Source organism: Thalassophryne amazonica, chromosome 20 (assembly GCF_902500255.1).
Source record: "Thalassophryne amazonica chromosome 20, fThaAma1.1, whole genome shotgun sequence".
Lineage (NCBI taxonomy): Eukaryota > Metazoa > Chordata > Actinopteri > Batrachoidiformes > Batrachoididae > Thalassophryne > Thalassophryne amazonica.
This window is the reverse complement of record NC_047122.1, coordinates 63,455,078-63,476,137: the sequence shown is the minus strand read 5'-3', so window position 1 is coordinate 63,476,137 and position 21,060 is coordinate 63,455,078. Positions and strand designations below refer to the sequence as shown.

The 21,060-nt window shown below is 40.1% G+C and overlaps 1 protein-coding gene across 2 annotated transcripts in view; it reads left to right on the top strand.

Annotated features, from left to right (window-relative positions):
* Positions 1–20,738, top strand: part of khdrbs1b (KH domain containing, RNA binding, signal transduction associated 1b) — a 34,344-nt gene extending 13,606 nt beyond the window's left edge. The window contains exons 5-11 of one of the 2 annotated variants that reach the window (XM_034160483.1): positions 2,138–2,271; positions 6,095–6,323; positions 7,627–7,694; positions 7,994–8,052; positions 10,170–10,358; positions 12,469–12,536; positions 20,479–20,738. In XM_034160483.1, the coding sequence (XP_034016374.1) occupies positions 2,138–2,271; positions 6,095–6,323; positions 7,627–7,694; positions 7,994–8,052; positions 10,170–10,276 (597 nt within the window). In that variant the 3' untranslated portion in view covers positions 10,277–10,358; positions 12,469–12,536; positions 20,479–20,738. Of the gene's footprint in view, positions 1–2,137; positions 2,272–6,094; positions 6,324–7,626; positions 7,695–7,993; positions 8,053–10,169; positions 12,537–20,478 lie in introns of both variants that reach the window. The other variant, XM_034160482.1, reaches the window with a different exon arrangement.
* Positions 20,739–21,060: the final 322 nt, after the last annotated feature.

Genomic DNA, 21,060 nt, shown 5'->3' with positions numbered 1-21,060 from the left:
TGTTGCTTGGAAAAGGTTGAGAAACTGCTTTAAGATTTTGTTGGTGATTGGCTGACGGTGTGCCTTTTGGAATCGTAATGTAAGCTGCAGTGTGACCGTTGAACAAAGAATTGGGTGAAGGCCCGGAAGGACCGATAGAGGAGATGTAGTGAGTACGTATTTACTTGGAGCAAACTGAACCTGATGGCAGAGTCGAAGCACGTAACACTGTCACCTAAAAGGAGGAGTTTATCCACTTTCACTGTGTCAGCAGGGTGGTTCTTTTACTGTGCGGCTCATGACTGTTCATCACTCTCTCATTATACTGTTCATTTCATGCAGGAAGTCAGAAGCTCCAGACGGTGTGTGGTAAAATCATAGTTGGTCTATACACTCACCGGCCACTTTATTAGGTACACCTTGCTAGTACTGGGTTGCATCCCCCTTTTAGCCTTCAGAACCACCTTAATTCTTTGTGTCATAGATTAAACAAGGTGTTGGAGACATTCCTCAGACACGTTTGTGCATATTGACATGATGGCATCACACAGTTGCCCATTTAACGTCTGTCCATTCTCCTCTGGCCTCTAACATCACACAACTGTCTCTCACTGGATATCTTCTCTTTTTTGGACCATTCTCTGTAAACCCTAGAGATGGTTGTGGGGTAAAATCCCAGTAGATCAACAGTTTCTGAAACACTCAGAACAGCCCATCTGGCACCAACAACCATGCCACATTCACAGTCACTTAAATCCTCTTTCTTCCCCATTCTGATGCTCAGTTTGAACTTCAGCAAGTCGTCTTCACCACGTCTAGATGACTAAAAGTATTGAGTTGCTGCCATGTGATTGGCTGATTATTCACTTGTGTTAACAAGCAATTGAACAGGTGTACCTAATAAAGTGGCCTATGAGTGTATACTGGACAAACCTTGCATGACGTGACCCACAGGTTTTCTACAGAAACCCAGAATGGCCAATATGAATCCCGTATCTGGGCGTTGCCATGTTGGCACCACTTATTCTGGCAACATGACGACAAACCTAGAAATCGATAAAGAGGTGGAGCGTGGGTCAATCAGTGTATGAAGAAAGAAGCCTGAACAGGCCCCTCTCTTCATGTCCGAATCACCTAAGCTAACAGGCTAACCTGGTTTCACGTGTTTATTAAATCATATTTGTTGGGACTGTGCAATGGTTCTCATAACTGTTTGCTTTGTGTGGGCATTAAAAGTTATGATCGCCTTATTTTCTCAGTAATCGTGCATTGACGCGATGTAACGGAACAAACTAACGATAGCTGCTAACAATGCTAATGCCAATAGCATTCAACATTAAGTAAGACAGGAAATTCACTCAAAGTGAATATTCCAATAGGGACATCGTAGAAGATCCGTTAGGACGTTTCATAACAGAAAACCAACGGTGACGTCATGGCGGGTTTATGGAGTATAGATACAGTCTGTGGGTTTAATCCACATGGCCTGCAATTTCATTATTTTGTTTTACGTTGAACAGTTTTTGAGTTTGAACAAAATTGGTTTTCTGTCAAACCAGCTCAGGCCCAAAGTGCTCGAATAATGGCTTGTACCATGGCAGGCCAACGGGCAGACGAATTTGACGAATGCTTCGTTTTAGATCTGAGGGAAGATGAATGTGCTGATGAACTAGCTGTGATTTGGTATTGTCACATTATTGAAAAAGCCGTTCCAGGCAGAAGCTGTCATTGCAATTTAAGGACGTAATCTGTCAGGCTTGACTGTCTGCGATTGGAATCAGGTCATATTTTAATAAATAACTGGTTTCCTCCGAAAGTGGGTGGATGGGATTTGGTGGTGAGATGTTTTATTCATTACCTGTATTTCGGGAGATGTTTGTTCAGAGTTTCTCCAATTTATTTATTTTGTTTCTATATTAATTCTGGTCTTTTATTTCTTGGCAGATTCACACATTTCACACTTCCTGTAGAATGTTCTGGTACTTGCTCATGTCTTGCTTGTGCTCGTCCTGGTTGGCGCTTTCCCTTTGTTCTTGTTTTTCATGCACTCTTTAATTTTCTTCTGTGTGTGTGTGTGTGTGTGTGTGTGTGTGTGTGTGTGTGTGTGTGTGTGTGTGTGTGTGTGTGTGTGTGTGTGTGTGTGTGTGTGTGTGTGTAGGATATGATGGATGATATCTGCCAAGAGCAGTTCATGGAGATGAGCTACCTGAATGGAGGCCAGGAGCATGGAGGCCGAGGCCGAGGGGGCCTGCCGGTCAGGGGCCGAGGAGGACCTCCTGTTGGAGCACACAGGTCAGGAGATATGTGCACGTGTACGTGCGTGCACACACACACACACACATACATTTACTGCCATGTCAGACTGCTGTTGGCTTTTATCTGCTGTGTGTTTTACGAAACCAGTAATTGAGGCTAATTTTCATTCTTGTATTGTCATACAAGAATGAAAATTCTTAAGTTTAGTTTAATTCTTTTTGGTAGAATATTTCTTTTCTGGGTTGGGGGAGGCTTTATGTATTGTACAGCACCTGTATTCTTTGTCAGATGTGGATCCACTTGTGCTGCTTCGGGGTGAGATGACAAAGAATGCAGGGATGGTTCACATCAAGTCTTTTAACATTTCAAACTGTGAAGAGTTTTGTTTGTGCAATTGTGATCATAGTAAAGGGGAAAACAAACAAACAACCAAAGAAGCAAAAACAGTCCTGGCCTTAGCAGTTAGCTGCATATGAGAATAGCTGAGAAAATCCAATGTTCTGTAGTTAAGTTAATCCCATTGCAATTAAAAATAAGTGCTAATATCTTGGGACACTTAATCTGACAAATTGCTTCTGTTCTTTCTGCAAATACACAGAATATTAACACTGACATACAGCAATTACAATCACTGTCTTACTAACTGTGTTTCTGGGACAGTGTTGGTGTCGGTGGGGGGCTTGCGTTGGGGGTGTGTAATAACACTTCCATACGGATGAAAGCGGCTGCAGACACTTTGTGTCACAACGAAACAAATGCAGTTTGTTTTTGGGCATAAGATGTAGTCATGTCCACCACGGCCACATCTCATTAAAATCTTGAGTGGGTTAACTATTATGTTGGCAGATATTTGTCTCTTAGCTGATATGCAGTTGTACTTTTATCAGTTTCAGCCGTGTTTGTATTTTAACCCTCTGGGATCCAGGGATATTTTATCAGTTTTACTATGCTTTCAGTCATTCCCCTTTTAACCCTTTAGCATCCTCACATTTTTCAGTAGAATGTAGTAGATATCAATATGCTGTACTAAACAATGGAGTTGAACATTAAAGGGCTAAAGTACTTTTTAGTACTTTTCTTGAGAAGTTTCTCAATTCTGGGTAAAAAAAAAAAAAAAAGTTCTTCCACATGCTTTTCCACAACTATTTGCATTGGCTGTGTGACAAAATAAAAGTTTGAAAACGTTTTCAGGCTGACAGGACTGTTCTTTTAGGATTTATAAGCATTTAGTTGCAGTGTGTGTTAGTGTGTATCCTCCACGGAGACAAGCTGCACGCTGACTGCAGCCTCTGACAGTGGCAAGCAGAGAGAGAGAGAGAGAGAGATGGACCCATGTGACCTTGCCCAGGCTCTAAGATTGTCTATGAGTCACAGATCATCTAGAACAGGGATTGAAAGAAGAGGTGACACTGTAGTTTCACAAAATGGTCAAATGAAGCCTCTGTGATGTTTCGTCACTTATCTATTTATGGAAACATGATTTAAAAAAAATAACAGTTGGACGCATGTCAGAATAATTTTTAAATGAGAGATCACACGAGACAGAATGAGTAAGTTTAAAGATCTTTAGTGAATACTTGCAGCAAGGGAACAAGAGTCAACATGCAGTCAAAAGTTGTTCACTGAGCTCTGAGCTCGCACACGGAGGAGCATGAAACTGTCAGTACATCACCTCTGTTACGCAGGCATGTACTGTGGTGAAGCTGCCATCTGGTTTTCTCTCAAATTTTCTCTCAAAAATTCTTGAAAGGGTAGTTGTAAAACAGCTAACTGATCATCTGCAGAGGAATGGTCTATTTGAAGAGTTTCAGTCAGGTTTTAGAATTCATCATAGTACAGAAACAGCATTAGTGAAGGTTACAAATGATCTTCTTATGGCCTCAGACAGTGGACTCATCTCTGTGCTTGTTCTGTTAGCCCTCAGTGCTGCTTTTGATACTGTTGACCATAAAATTTTATTACAGAGATTAGAGCATGCCATAGGTATTAAAGGCACTGCGCTGCGGTGGTTTGAATCATATGTATCTAATAGATTACAATTTGTTCATGTAAATGGGGAATCTTCTTCACAGACTAAGGTTAATTATGGAGTTCCACAAGGTTCTGTGCTAGGACCAATTTTATTCACTTTATACATGTTTCCCTTAGGCAGTATTATTAGACAGCATTGCTTAAATTTTCATTGTTACGCAGATGATACCCAGCTTTATCTATCCATGAAGCCAGAGGACACACACCAATTAGCTAAACTGCAGGATTGTCTTACAGACATAAAGACATGGATGACCTCTAATTTCCTGCTTTTAAACTCAGGTAAAACTGAAGTTATTGTACTTGGCCCCACAAATCTTAGAAACATGGTGTCTAACCAGATCCTTACTCTGGATGGCATTACCCTGACCTCTAGTAATGCTGTGAGAAATCTTGGAGTCATTTTTGATCAGGATATGTCATTCAATGCGCATATTAAAGAAATATGTAGGACTGCTTTTTTGCATTTGCGCAATATCTCTAAAGGTCTCGAAAGGTCTTGTCTCAGAGTGATGCTGAAAAACTAATTCATGCATTTATTTCCTCTAGGCTGGACTATTGTAATTCATTATTATCAGGTTGTCCTAAAAGTTCCCTGAAAAGCCTTCAGTTAATTCAAAATGCTGCAGCTAGAGTACTGACAGGGACTAGAAGGAGAGAGCATATCTCACCCATATTGGCCTCTCTTCATTGGCTTCCTGTTAATTCTAGAATAGAATTTAAAATTCTTGTTCTTACTTATAAGGTTTTGAATAATCAGGTCCCATCTTATCTTAGGGACCTCATAATACCATATCACCCCAATAGAGCGCTTCGCTCTCAGACTGCAGGCTTACTTGTAGTTCCTAGGGTTTGTAAGAGTAGAATGGGAGGCAGAGCCTTCATCTTTCAGGCTCCTCTCCTGTGGAACCAGCTCCCAATTCAGATCAGGGAGACAGACACCCTCTCTACTTTTAAGATTAGGCTTAAAACTTTCCTTTTTGCTAAAGCTTATAGTTAGGGCTGGATCAGGTGACCCTGAACCATCCCTTAGTTATGCTGCTATAGACTTAGACTGCTGGGGGGTTCCCATGATGCACTGAGTGTTTCTTTCTCTTTTTGCTCTGTATGGACCATTCTGCATTTAATCATTAGTGATTGATCTCTGCTCCCCTCCACAGCATGTCTTTTTCCTGGTTCTCTCCCTCAGCCCCAACCAGTCCCAGCAGAAGACTGCCCCTCTCTGAGCCTGGTTCTGCTGGAGGTTTCTTCCTGTTAAAAGGGAGTTTTTCCTTCCCACTGTCGCCAAGTGCTTGCTCACAGAGGGTCGTTTTGACCGTTGGGGTTTTTCCGTAATTATTGTATGGCCTTGCCTTACAATATAAAGCGCCTTGGGGCAACTGTTTGTTGTGATTTGGCGCTATATAAATAAAATTGATTTGATTTGGTTTTGGTATGTGTGGGTAGCTTCGTTGGGTTTCACAAGATTAGCCTCTGCTCCAGTCACAGTTTGCACAGTCCGCATCCAGGAAGACAATCACAAGAATTTCTTGCACAGGCACTATGAGTAATTCAACGGTGTCAGCTGTTTCTGTGTGCAAAAAACATTCCATTGCAAAGATGCTATCACAAGGTTACATGAGGTTTTAATATTTCCTGACAGTGCATGATGATGTTTGTGTGTAATTGTATCATTGTGGCGCAAGTCAATTATTGAATTGTAAAAAGAAGTCTTAACTGAGAACCGTGATTAATCCTTAATAGTTATCTTTTAAACTCACTTGATGGTAAAGTATGACAAGTCGCTCAGCTTTGGGTCTTTGTGTGAACTGGATGTTGCCTTGCCCAGGGGCAGAGGAATGCCTCCCCGCGGTGGCCCTGGGAGGGGCGTTGTGGCGCGAGGTGGTCCAACCAGAGGCGGTGCAGTGAGAGGAGGTCGAGGCGGACTTGCTGCAGCAGCCAGCAGGGGTGCAGCCGCGCCCCGTGCTCGTCCCCCAGCTGCAGGACCACCTCAAAGGATGGCGGCGCCACCTCAACACCAACACACCCCGGCTGCTGCTGAAAGCTACGACGAATATGTGAGTAAGCGAGCCAGGGGAGGGCACTTTCATTCATCTGTTACATGAAAATTCAGTAAGGTATATCTTATATATTATATTCCAATTGTAAGGTGGAACTATGCTAGTATACTAAGGTATATCTAAATATTTAAAAAGGAAGAGTAAAAAAGAAGAGTAGAAAAGAGTAGAGTAGAGCCACGTAGGTGCCTGGTCTTGAGAACCATGGATGGTAGGTTGAAAAGCTTTTTTATCCCATGAGAACTCTCCCTACCCACCCAAGTGGCTCAAGAAAAAAGTAGTAATGTAATATTAAATAATAAGACATAAGAAAGATAAGACATCATATATATATAACTTATATTTTAAAATTAAGGGTAATAAACAACATATACAATAAATATAGTACTATATAATATACAGGAGTAGGTATTAAAACCTAAATATTAATACAGAAGAAGATTGTAGTATAGGTAATTTAGTATGTAGACTAGTAGTAAAATTAAATATAGTTAGTAGGCTAAGCTATAAATCTGGTATTTTATTATAGAAACAGAAGCTATGTAATGTGTATAGGTATCTAAAGTAACTCTGCTAGCATACTATAGGAAAATAAAAAGCATAATAATATGCTATCAAATGGAAACCTAAGAACTAAGGTACTAATTGTTGATATCTTTAAAAAGAACACGTAAACTGATGAATCATTAAAAATCAACGCCATGTAAAATAAAATTGTAAATAATGAAAATAAGCTAGTTAGAGTTAGAAGAGCTAAATTAGCCGTTAATAAGCCAACCGTAACTAGCAAGCTAACAAGATACACAAAAACGGTAAAAAGTGTATAAAGTATAATAGCGTAGTTAAACCTACAATAACGGTATTAACAAATACATATAGAAATAAATGTGTGCAAAAGTATGAATTAATGGAGGTTATCAAACAGAAAAGAACCAATACTTTGTAAGCTACGATAAACGGTACTACAGCCGGCTAGATTAGCTAACGTTAGCTGTTAGGTATAACTAATTGTACCCCACTCCTCCAGTATTTCCATAAATATAATAATATTAAAAAGGGGGGGGAACAAGAAAAAGTAAAGCGTGTTGAAATGTATATGGAGACATGATATAAGTACAGTGTACACAAGTACATTGTACTTATATCATGTAAAAGTACGTCAGTGCACAGCATGTTTATGCTGTAGAAACAAATAATAACTTGACTTCGGACTCTCAGCAGAGGAACAAATCATTTTAGACACTTTGTCATTCACACTTGCTGAGAAGCCTGTGTGTAAGTCACAGTTTCCTCTTCTCTCCAGGGTTACGATGACAGCTACTCAGAGACGACCTACGAGTCATATGACAGCTATTACAGTCAGCCGCAGGCGTGAGTGAAGTACACATCTCTTTGATTTTAACATGCTTTGTGTAAAAGTGTCTCCTACTGCATATTTTACTAGTGTCAGTCCAACATCAGCAATAGGTAGTCGATGGTTCTTAAGCTAAACTCCGCAATTTCATTGCTGATGGTGTTTCATGTTCCCGGTTTGACTGATGTTATTTAGGAGGACCAATAAGGGGCCGGTGGTTTAGGCTATTATCATCTCCATATCATGATACTCAGCAGCTACTTAATGTAATTCAAAGATTAAATGTGATCTCTCCATTTCTATTTTTGTCCATCAGAGAGCCAGAATACTATGACTATGGACACGGAGAGACTACAGACTCATATGAGTCATATGGTGAGGAGAAAGGTCTGTTTATTCTTCAATGAAGAAATTTCCTGTGTTTTGACGTTAGAAGATGTTCATGTTGCCCTTCAGACTTTGTCAAGAAACCAGTTGGCCTCGGTAAAGATATATTCACCTTGAATGATGTAATATCTACACATGCAAATTTTTATTTCTGCATTTTATTAAAAGCATTGGTTTGTATGGTTTTACTTGCAACCAGCTGCAGTGCTAGAACAGAGCATTATGAACATTCCATATTTTTTTTAAATTTTGCCTCTGTTGCTTCTCCACCACAATGGAGTGAAAACAAACCAATCTAAATGTGCTTGTTGTGGAGACTTTTATCTTTAATTCAAGGGTTTAATAAAAATAAACAGACCCCATAATTAATTGGGCAAACCAGTACAAATCATTACATTTACACTCAGGCCTCTTTAGACAAGTCAGCCAATCCTGTGAAACATCAGAAATGAAGCAGAGTAGGTCCTGATTGGTACTTGTCTGGGACACTGCTTAGGTCAACACGCAATCTCAACATCAGTCTCAGTTTCCTCTGAGTTCAAAAGTAAAAAAATAGAAGGTCACCAGTTTTCCACTGCAATCAGACAAGCCTCCAGTTTTGCAGTAGGAGTGATATTACATATGTAAGCAGGCATGTACACCTATAGGTCATATCACTGAAACTCAATCCCGTGGCTGTGTATAATATGAGTAAAAGGTGCTACATTTAAAGAGAGCAGCAGTGGACCTAGAACAGAACCTTGAGGTACCCACACTTCATTGTTGAGAATTATACAATATCGAAGAGATATCCACCGCCAGGACAGTTATATAAATAATTACGACAATACATACATACGTAATTACATAACAAATAACAAAAATGAATGACCACATAACACAGAGACACGGTCTGGGTGCTGAACAGATGAGCGGGCGTGTCCACTCACAGCCATGGCTGTAAAGATCTCTGCTCCTGGACGTCCCAGGTTGAGAACACGTTCCGTGTTTGGAAGGACATACAACATTCCTCCGTGAGGGGCATGTCTCTGCCTGCTGTCCTCATGTGGAAATATATAAAACATCTTTCACCTTTGCGCCAGGCTGCAGCGCCCGGACACATCGCACCTCATCCATGTCTGTTGATTTCAGGCATTTCTCCGTACTGATAACAGGCCAGCGATGGTAGCACAGTGGTAAAGTTTCCATCTGTTAATCAGAACTTACAGGTTCAAATCCTGTGAGTGACATTTTTATTAACCAGGGTTATTTAACCGCTGGGTTCTGTATTGCGTCCCCTTTTATTATTTACATCAACCCTGTGATATTCACTACTTATACAGCTGGTTTTTATTTTACTGTTCTCCACATCAGTGACGTGATGTGGTGCAGCTGCTCCCACTGCGTTCCTGCTCGAAAGACACGTCCTGTGCACGAACCGTCGCACCGATGTTCGCTCATACGAGCTGTTTCGCCATGAGTTGCCCTGAGTTGTACTTATTCGTACTATGTGGGAAGGGGCCCTAAAATAATCATCTAGGTGCTGCAGACAGGTGAATTGTGGGCTTTCCCTTGGTCTTCTCCAGCCACTGGGGTCCTCAACAGTCAGGCATCTGCGTGCTGGATCATGCATATAGAAACATGCCACATGGCCAAAATGTCAAAGTGAATGCTCCCTCACAATGCAAGTGGTCCTCCTCATCTTCGTCTCTCTAAGTAGCTGCTCCTTTGACACAAAATCACGCTAGTGATACTCAAAGATCCCCAAAGAGACCTAGCACCAAAGACATCCAGTTGACGTCTTAAATCACTGGTTAACCATACAGTAAGACAGGTAGCACCGGCACCCTAAAGACTTGGACCTTTGTTCTCCTGCAAAGACATGGGCATCTCTCCATCTTCAAGGTTGAGGACCCAGAGTGAATGAATCTCACTGCTAAGATTAAACAGCAGCATTCATGGCCATTCTCTTCTTCTTCTTCTTCTTCTTCATTTAATAACATTAATGATGATAATTAATCTCGAGTCATAGATTATTTTAGTGATTGACAGCATGGTTTACTTGTTTACACAGTGAGTGTTTTTTCTGTTCTAAAGTGTGTGTGTGTTTGTGTTTTACTTTCCAGGCCAGGATGACTGGAACGGGACCCAGCGAGCAACACAAGGGAAGGCTCCTCCTCCATCGAGAGGGGCCAAGACGCCTTACAGGGAGCACCCGTACCGACAGTACTGAGGTGGACTCACCACCGCTCACGTGTCGCCCTGATTACCGCCTGTCTACCACGGCAGCTCTCGCTTTAAGCAGCCCGACAAAAGTAATTGTCTGTTTTGTCCTTGGTTTGGTCTTTTCCTTCACTGGACTTTATACGAGAGGAAATTGGGAACTGAAAATCGGAACTGATTTTTGAGATCTGATCGCAAACCTTTTCCCCAACATCCACTTTGTCACCACCCGACCAAAGCGGCTTTTAGATGGGTTAGAGATGAGAACTTGGTGTCTTGTTTTTTGTTTTGGTTTTTTGTTTGTTTTTATTTTTTCATTTCAATTTTTATTTATTTTGCTGTATTTTTCTCTGACCCTATGATCCCTCTCTTGCTTTTTTTGCACTGTTGATGATTAATTTTTCTAGTGGGAATAGTGGCTCGTTATCCATTTTGTCTAATTTTAATTGTTTTTAAACTACAGAGAATCTGTTGAGGGTCAGTTGCAGATTCCCATTTAGGCTACATTTCAAAATTCTGTTAATATAGCCAAATAAAAGACATTTTAAACTTTCAATTATATAATATACAATCAAAACATACTCTTAAATCACATGAAGGTTCAAGAATTAGTTTTAATGAAATTCAGTACAATTCAATCTTGATGTTTTTTTTTAAATAAATAGAACTAAAACATTGTTCATTTAGATTTAGGCTGCAATATTTGTTATTGTACTTCGAGTTTTGAAATATAGCCCTAATAGACACTGTTGAGATGGACTGTCCTCATATCCTCAATTTGTTTTACATGTTAAAAATAATTTTAAGACCCTGAAGACAAAATGTTTTAATGAGATCACGGGCAAGAGATGGCCCGCATTAATGCTAAAAGAACAACAAAAAAAGGTTCAGGTCTTCATTTTGTGATCTGATTCTCTCTAAACTGCATGCACAAAGTACTCCAAGAAGGATTGGGACAAAAATCTCCACATGGGTCTTCTCTTTCTAAAGAGAAGGGATCCTGCAGCTCAATCCGAACTCTTGTACATATTTTAATACATCCTAACTGTACTTATTCTGCCACTAGTATCTGTACCCTCTCCATAAAATGCATTATGCTACATGTGTAAGCTTGCCTAAATAGGTTACTAAATCTGTCCAAAAGATGTTTTGCAGCAATTTGTCAATAAAGCCTAGTTTGTTTTTTATGAAACATAACTTGCTTTATTTGTTTCCTGTCCTAGTAAAATTTGAAATGGCCTTTTTTTAAACAATCTTCATTCAGTTGTAGGTGTTTTGCTTTGTTTCTCATTCAAAAAGGCAGTTTTAAATCTAAATGAATGTATTGACGTCTGAAGACTTTAACCCTACTAAATGATGTCTTGATTGATTATCAAAAGAGCACAACTTATTCTGTCTCTCTCTTTCTATACTTTTTAAAAAGGACCCAGAGGTAAGACCTCTAAAATAACCTGGATAGCTTCCTAATGTGTATAGAGTTCTAAAGCATTGAATGCCTGGGTATGTATAAAACTTTTTCAATCCTCTTACCTGTGGTCGTAACCGTTAATGAGAATTGCTTTTATAGCATCTGAAAATTAACTGAATTCAAACCACCATTCAAGTCTAGGTTTGATTGTCATGAATGACGCTGGCGCGATGGCTACTTTAGTACAGAGTAATGGCAGTGCAATGGAGAGGATGGTTATAACCTAGAGAACTCCACTGTAAAGGTAACCTAACCCTAAATGTTTAATTTCGTAGTGTGTTTATACTTTGCCATAAACTTGCTGGTAAATATATACAATTTCTTAAAATATTGTAGTCATGACAACCAAAAGTATCAACTCAAAAGTAAGAACAAAGTAACTTCCAATATCATACATTAGTGGATTTTATGTACCAAAATAATTGTTTTGTATACTAACAATATACATATATATATATTTTGAAACAGTGTTAATGCAACTCTAGCTAAAATGGAAAAAAAAATCGAATCTGTCAACATCTATACAGTTGAGCTGCTGTTACTTTTTATTTGCAAATCTGTAAAGGTTGCTTACTGTAATAATTAAAAGGTTCTGCCAGTAAAAAGTTATCTGAAAAAGAAAGCTTGAGTTGCATGAGCATATCTTCTATCCTTTAGACTTTGCATGATCTGTCTCAAATTTCTCCCAGTGTTTTTGAGACAAGGTATTGATTTGGGATTTGTCCTTTCTCCAGGGACAGCTATCGGTCACTGAGTGCCCAAGGAATGACGGTCTGCTGGAGTAAGACCAGAAAAACCTCAGGTTAGTCCACCACATGGAAACAGCTATACAGCGCTAAACCGATGCTAAACCGTTGTTCTAGCGGTACCGCTGCTGGCGCAGTGCAACATATAGCACATCAGAGTGTGCACAGAGTTTATATAAGGGCCATTTATCAAGCGTGCAAATAAGTAAAAACATATAACTGAAATTGCAAGTGTTGATATCATGGAAATTCTATTAACAATTGGAATGGTTTCAGGAAAAAAAAAAAAGCCGCACTACTTCACTGGCTGGAACTCATTTTGTTGAACAGATTACAAATGGAATTGAAAATAAGGAATATACTGTAGGGTTGGTTTTTTTTTAGTTAATTTACCGAAAGCATTTGATATTATTGACCACGCCTGGGCATTTTATGGCCTGTGGGCCATATCCAGCCCTTTGGCTGACTCGGACTGGCCCGCAAATGCCTAGAAATTAAAGAATAAAATATTTACTTTTCTATCAAGTTAGTGTTGCGGGTGACCTTCATCCACCTCCCAAGCTGTTTGTGGCTGCGTGTGCATGTCCTCTGGAATATAGCAGAGCTTGGCATGGAGTGATCGCTCCGCGCCACACAGCCTGGCACGGTGCCATCATGTTTGCCACACAACCACACAGTTGCACAGCCTGGCATGGCGCCATCGCGTAATAGCAGAGCCTGGTACGGTGCCATCACATTCGCCACATAGCCTGGCATGGCGTGTTCGTGTGATCCATGGGGAACTCTCCATGGGGGCAGTCACGGAGATGGTGGACGGAGCCTGGGATCCAGCGCCGGACACAGTTTGGTTTTATTCCCACTTTCGGTCCTGTGATCGTAAATGTTTTGTTTTCACACTCGTGTGCTCTTGGTGTGCAGGCTTTTTGGTAATGGGAAAGGTGCAGGACCTATCGTCCACCTTTTCCCAACGACTTGTGGCTTTTTGACTTTTTCTCCTTTGTTCTGCTGTCGTCGTGTGCCATGTGACCAGGCCTTTATGACTGAACTAAAACCTCATTGGTTTTATTTTGAAGCCTTTTTTTTTCTTTTTTACAAAAAAAATACATTTTACAAAAGCACATTTATTTGTAAACACCAACACACACGTTAGATTAAGATGTGTTGGTTTTTACATAGAATGAATGAGTCAAGCAATCACTGTGAGCGGAGGCTCAGTTTGCTCATAATCCCTTTGCCTTTGGGCATCTGTGTGTGCTAATGTTCAAAATTTCAGAATTAGTGCATTATTTTAAAATTAAAAGATATGTGTTATATTTTCAATTTGTACAAATGACAGAGTTGACATTCATGTAGTTATTCTATCTGGATTAGTTTGATTTATAAATCAAAACCATACGTCAAACCTGCTTTCCTTTTCAAACATCTGCCTCATGGCTGGACCACTGCATGCTGTGATGGATAATGACTCTTTCTTACAGGAGTGGGCAGGGCGCACAAAAGTTTTGTTTGGGTTTGTGATCGCCTTTGATTCTATCAGAAGCATTGCTGGTGTTTAAACTCAAAATCGACTTGTTAGTAGCTGAGAGTGTACTGGAGACAATACTGAAAGTTATCGGTTAGCATTTAGCTGTGGCTTCCAATAAATTTTTTGTTGGTTTATCACTTTAGTGTTATAAAAGATAACTTTTCATTTAGCTGATTAGCAGTTATCAAAGCTAACTTTTTGGTTAGCTGTGCCCACCACTGCTATAGACCATACTATGCTATTGGACAAACTACAGAGGTATGGTGTCAGGGGAATGGCACACGATTGGATAGCTAGCTATTTATACAATAGGTATCAGTGTGTACATATTGGTGGGACAAACTCTGAACTCATGAAAATTACTTGTGGGTGCCCCAGGGTTCAGTTCTGGGGCCCTTGTTGTTTCTTCTATATATATATATAAATGACGTGTTCAGTTTCCAAGTCCGTCAGTTGTATTTTGTTTGCTGATGAGATGACGGTGTTTTGTAGTGGGGATCATTTGGCACAGACCTTGGACATGATGGAGAAGGAGCTACGGACATTTAAACAATGGTTTGATTCAAACAAATTATCGCTCTACTTTGGTATTTTGAAACAAGTCCAGGAATTTCTGCAGAAACTTATCATTAAATGATAATGAAATTGTAACTGATACAAAATTTCTTGGTGGTGTTATTGATGATAAACTGAGCTGGAAAACACATATTAATTTTGTTAAATCTAAAATGTCCAAAGCCATTGCAATTTTGCATAAAGCAGATTTAATTTTCCATATATGACCTATTGTATTGAGGTTTGGGGAAATACATATAAAACTAATTCAATATTTTTGTTGCAAAAGAAGGCTATAAGAATTATCTGTAACAAATCATATTGTGAGCCAATGAATCCATTGTTTGCCTGTTTACATATTCTAAAATTCTGGGACTTGGATGATTACATCACAATACAAATTATGTATAAAGTTAAAATAAACTGTTGCCACAACATGTCCAGGATCTGTTTAAACTGAGGAACTCCAGTTATAATTTGAGAGGAATATTATTTTTTGAGAAATTAAGGATCTGAACTACTGCTAAAAGTCAATTGTGTTTCAGTTAAAGGTGTTAATATCTGGAATAACTGTCCTGACAATATTAAAGTACTTGGTACTTTAGTAGGCTTTAAAAGACATTATAAGTATAATAAAATTGCTTGTTATAGTTTAAAGACGGGTTTATTGATTTTGTTACTGCTTTCGGGATTGTGTGTTGTGCACCATTGTTCGTTTGGTTGTATTTTGTAAATTTGAGTTCATTGACTAATTTTGCATTTTGGTATTTGTCATCATGGGCGTGTGTATATGTAGGTATGTATGCATGTATGTATCTGTGTGTAGATTTGTATTTATGAAATTGTGTTTGTGTGCATGCATGTATATATTTCTTATTTTTATAGTATAAGTTTTTCAATTTTTCAGTTTATTTTCATTTATATAGCGCCAAATTACAACAGAGTTGCCTCAAGGCGCTTCATACAAGTAAGGTCTAACCTTACTAACCCCCAGGCAACAGTGATAAGGAAAAACTCCCTCTGAGGAAGAAACCAGCAGCAGACCAGACTCAAAGGGGTGACCCTCTGCTTGGGCCAAAAAGGAGTGGGTAGTCATAAGCTTTGCTTCTGCCCTCACCCTTTCCGTCACACGGGTTCATCAGGGCTGTCAAAACTCAGCGGATCCATGAAATTCAATTCAAAACTTGATATTAAACTTGAAATTTGGTTTAGGAATTTAATTTGTGCTTATGGATGTTTAAATTTTAGCATTTTATTGCTGTTCTTTTTTTTATAATGAAGTGCACTTTGAAATTTTTAACCTGGAAGTATTATATAAATCAATTATTACCTCTGCCAAGTGGGTAGTGTTTGCCTGTTTGTCAAATGAATTGTAATTAATTTTGTTTGGCACGCACACACACACACACACACACACACACACACGACAAAAGAATCTCTCATAATACAAAAAAACAAAACAAAAGAAAATAAAAACTCAAACAATTTCTCAGTTTTGTGCGCCCGAAAGGGTGTAGGCTGAAGCAAAAGCTTATAAACACCCCCCCACCACCACCTTCATCAGTTACTATATACACATATATGTACACTCATAACAATAAATACCAAAAAAGAAAATAAAAAAGACAAGAAAGACAAGACAATATAGATTAATCAGTAAACTAATATATCTGAACACAGCAGAACAAACAGCAGTATAACGCACAGATAAAACAGAACAGTCAGTAAACCTAATTTATTGTACTATAATAAGTAATTATATGGTTTTTACAAAGTATTTTCAAGCCAGCCAAAGTACCAGATAATGTAATATTATCAGAAGATGTATTCCAGATTTTAACACCTAGTCACCACGTAGTGACTTTTTACAGTAGTATGAATCTTTAAGCTGTCAAATATTAATGTTCCTCTCGTGATAACAGGACTCCCTCATTTTAAACAGTTCCTGGACATGTTGAGGCAAAAGTTTATTGTTAACTTTATACATGGTCTGTATCATAATAAAATCAACCAAGTCCCAAAAATTCAAAAGGTGTAAACAAGGAAACAGTGGGTTTGATAGCAGGATTAGACCAAACTACTGAAGTAATTTTCTTCAGACTTGGTGGAAGGGTTGGGTACGGACCAAGGAGCAAGCCATTAATGGTTCTGGCAGATCCAATTAAGAAGATGAGATAAGAAAAGCCTTTATTCATTCAATTAAGAAATGAATCCAGGAATATTTTTGTTCTTCACTTTCTTTAACATTGGAAGAGTTGGCAATTTAGTAGTAGATAGACAAACACTTTTTCGCATCATGAGATATTTCAGCACCATATTTAGTTTGGTGCAGATCTCTAAAGACAACAAACTGAGCTAGAATCAGAATTAGATTTATGTAATTGGCAGAGTATGAATACGTACACATACAAGGAATTTGTCTCTGGACTCGTTGCTCAAACCACACAATAGACATAGACACCAACAGAACACAAACCAGACACGAGTAGACATACGAAATCAGCAAATAACAATGAACAATATAGGAATAAAGAAAGCTTATTGTACATATTCGCACTGTGTGAAGGGGCCCTTAATAAAATGGAAAAAGCATCTGTAAAACTCAGGGCAACTCCTGTTGGAACAGCTCATATGAGTGAACCACGAAACATCGTGCCGTATATTTTCATGTCTTTTTGAGGACATACCAAAAAAGTCTGGGTAGACTTTTGCTACCCTGACAGTAACTCATAAAATGATGTCATAAGCCACACCCACGTCCCCTCTCACCTGGTAGTATACGTTAGGGTTAGGAGAAACACAGACTCGGAACTTATCCCTGATGAACACCAGATTCTGCCTGAGCTCCATCCAGCACTTAGAGTTCTACTAGAAAGACACAGGCAAGATTCGATTTTAAAAGATTTGAATCCTTAAAAGTATTGTGCAAAATGGGAGAGAGGCATAGGTGACTCTTGCATCAGGAGAATCTGTGTCATGATCTCAGATCTAGCCGTTGGTAAAAGACAGGGGCTAAGCCTATCCCCAGACATCAGACAGGGGCCACGCTGGTGGTGGTGGGGTGGAGGGAGCATGTGTGACTGTGCACCACAGTCAGAGAGGTTAGTTAGGACAGACATTTGTACACAATGTGCGCTTCTCCTATTTGCTGAGTGCCTCTAACTCTGTGTAGGTTCTCCGTCATCCAGGCGAAGATCAGAAGCTTCGTGAAGTTTAGTTGAGGCAGATGGATTAGCTGATACTGATGGATCGATATGAAATCCATCTGTGCCTGCAGATCTTACGCTTGTGCTACGTTTCTGGTGCATAGATTGGCTACTTGGAGATCCCACAAATTCTCATGTGGTACCAGAGAACAGCCCTGTCATCAATCAAATGCTTCAGAAAAGTCAACATGGACTGCAAGGAAGCACGCCGATATTCGGGCTTTTGAAACCTCGTGTTCACAGTATCTTGGTAAAATGTATCCATCTATTTTATAAACCCACTTATTCCAGTTAATGGTCTCCAAGGGGGCAGCTGGAGCCTCTTGTAGTCACTGGTCAAGAGGCAGAGTACGCCCTGGACAAGCTGCTAGTCCATCCAGTCGGGAAAATACACAGAATGTATTTTTACCGCACTTGCTGAAAAGTTGTCATGTATGCAGCTGTCACCTGTAGCGGCCTCCTCCAGCTGTTTTGGCTGCAGTTGTTTTCTCTGCTTGTGACGAGTCTAATGAGTGCTGCTCTGGATATCGTAGCAGTAGCAAGAAGGACTCTTCAAATCTCTCTCTGCTGGTGCTTCTGAAGACGCACAGACACCAGACATTAGAGACATTAGAAGACAGTCATCTTCTGATTTAGGAAACAGTCACAGTCCCATTATCCCGTTGGCCTGTGTGGTTGTTGTTTGTCGTGAATACAGATTATTGACAGTTAGACTCTCAAACGGCAGTTATAGCTTTAAACTGCATTTAAATTGGACGAAAACAGGAACCAGAAAAATCTACAAACTGCTGCCTGTGATGGATTATCCATCTCAAAGAGTGAAGTATACCAAATTTGTAGTTAATGGTCTAAAACATCCGAATCACTGATGTGCCCGCTTAACTCCCCCCCCCCCCCGACCAATGTGAAAGAAAGTGCTGCGGACGCCTGCGGGCTTTTCAGCCATTATGCAGCAGCACATTCTTGATATTCACAGCATTTCAAAGGTTGGTTGATTCTGATGATTGCCCGGCTCCCGTGGCCGCCTTGCTTTTGACATTCCTGTGACTCGGTGTGCGGCTGTGCTAGCCTTCAGCAAGTCTGTGAGAAGGTGGTGGCGGCACCACCGGTGTCAGTGTGGTCTCATGGAAAGTGACTAATGAGGAGCTGTATCTCAGGGCTCCGACAGAAGGACAAGAGGACCGAGGGGACTCTGGCAGTTCTCAGAATGGAAGCAGCGCGAGCAGAGCCGACACGAGTTTGTCATGATGCACTCGTCTTTAAGGCAGTGGAAATTAATGCTAGCAGAAGTAAACGTAAGCTGCTTGCTGCCTGTGTTGGAGCTCCGTAACTAACAGCCCTGCGGCTGATCCTGTGTCTGCATTTACATTTGTTAATTAATCACTTTAAATTTGAGCGTGAAGAATCAGCACAGGTGTGGAGTTTCTTTACTGGTAGAAATTCAACACATATCCTGTAATACACCGTTTAGATCAACTTTGAATCTTAAGACGCATCTACATGTTTTCTGCTGCAGGGATTAAATGTGTAACAGTTGTGTAAAAATGGTGGAGAAAAAGAGGCCGATGACCGTCAGCGCCGGTCGTCATGGTGAATCTGTAGGTGGTTCGACCTCTGCAGACACAAGTCACAGGTGGACTGCATTTAAAATAAATAAATGAAATGTGTCACAGAGATACTGTATGTCTGAGTTGTTCACGGCTGTTGACCCTGATGTCATTCCGCTGTTCAAGTGCAGAGAAAAAATACTGATATTCGTTGTTAAAATGTTATAAACAGCTGCTTCCGGAATCTGAACATCACTATGATTCCAGACTTTCTGCTGATAATCAATTAAAAATAAATAAATAAATATCTGCTTCTCTTCCAAGAAGACTGTTTTTGAGGAGCGTCTCTTTTGTGCGAACTGAGCCCGGGAGCTAACTCGACTTCGAGCAAGCGCGCAAGATGAAGTAACCGTGGAGACCACACAGACCATCACTTTACCCCAAGTTGTTTCTTGTGTCTGCGTTCATAAAACAGAAGCACTTCAGGGGGAAGGGAGCACATTTTTCCTGAAGGGTCCAGATTTTATTTATGTGATCTGTTTGAAAACAAACTGAGGTTCTACCAGAATGAAGCTCACACGAGCTGTTTGAGAATCCACAAGAAGAACCACATCAGTAGAGTCTCATTGGGTTGCACACGGAGGGACCGTGTCCACGTAACACGTATGCTGCTGCATGCAACAGCCTCCAGAAAAAAAAAATGCTGTGATGTCACTGCAGCACATTTTCAGGCAAATGGGAGGAGAAGATCATTATTGCTGATTTGTCACTCAAAATCTAAACCAACAGAGAGAAAAAAACTAATCTGGGACAGCAGATTGGACAGATGCTTGATTCTGGCTGAGGTTCAGTACTTATATCACCATACATTATAAGCTATTTATTGTTGTCATAGAATCAAACTGTGTTTCCACCAGAAAAAAAAAATGCTATACAGAAATGCTGCACAGATGTTTAGTCACAGCTAAAAGTCAAACCTGTGATCGATTTGCTAATTGCACTCGTAACAGCAGCGCTGTGCTGTGTTGGTTCTTTAACAGGAAAATAATCTTTGTTCATGCTGCAGCCAACTTCAATAACTTTTAAAAACGTCTCTTGACACGGGAAAAAAAAAGCTGCCGCTCTTCACTGTAACGCCGCTCCTCCTGTGATCTTTGTCTTTTAGTGCAGAGAAGCCGTTGGCACGGAGGAGCTCGCTGTGGAGGAGGCGGTCAGACGAAGCTCTTGGGGCGTCTGCTTGAAAGGAGTGGTCTGAGGTCCTTTCCTGGCAGAGCGCGGCTGAGAGGCGACTCACAGGAGCTGGAACAGCACAAAGACTGCCGCTGATCAGCGTTTCGCCTTCCTGGCAGGACAACTGAACACTCAAACTCAGCACTTTCTGCTTTTTTCAGTATTTCATATTAATATATTGAACAATGAATCATCCTTTTGTAATTATTTTCTCGTGAAGGCATTTTTGGATTGGCTGCTACCGTACAGCTTCAATTGGACTCCTCGTTTTTTGTACAAATGTAATTGTCCTGGTGTAATTTGGCGTAAAATGAGCGCTCTTGTTATAGTCGACTGTGAAATTGTTTTTAATTTCTTTTAGATGTGAGTTGGATTATTTAACTTTGTGGCAGGCCGACCACTCACGCTTTAGTTTTTGTGCTGTCAGGGAAATTGTCACATCTGCATTTAACATGCTGGCAGGATGCGGGTTTCATACCGTGCCCTTTGAAACAGGAAATTAGACAGTGACGGAGAC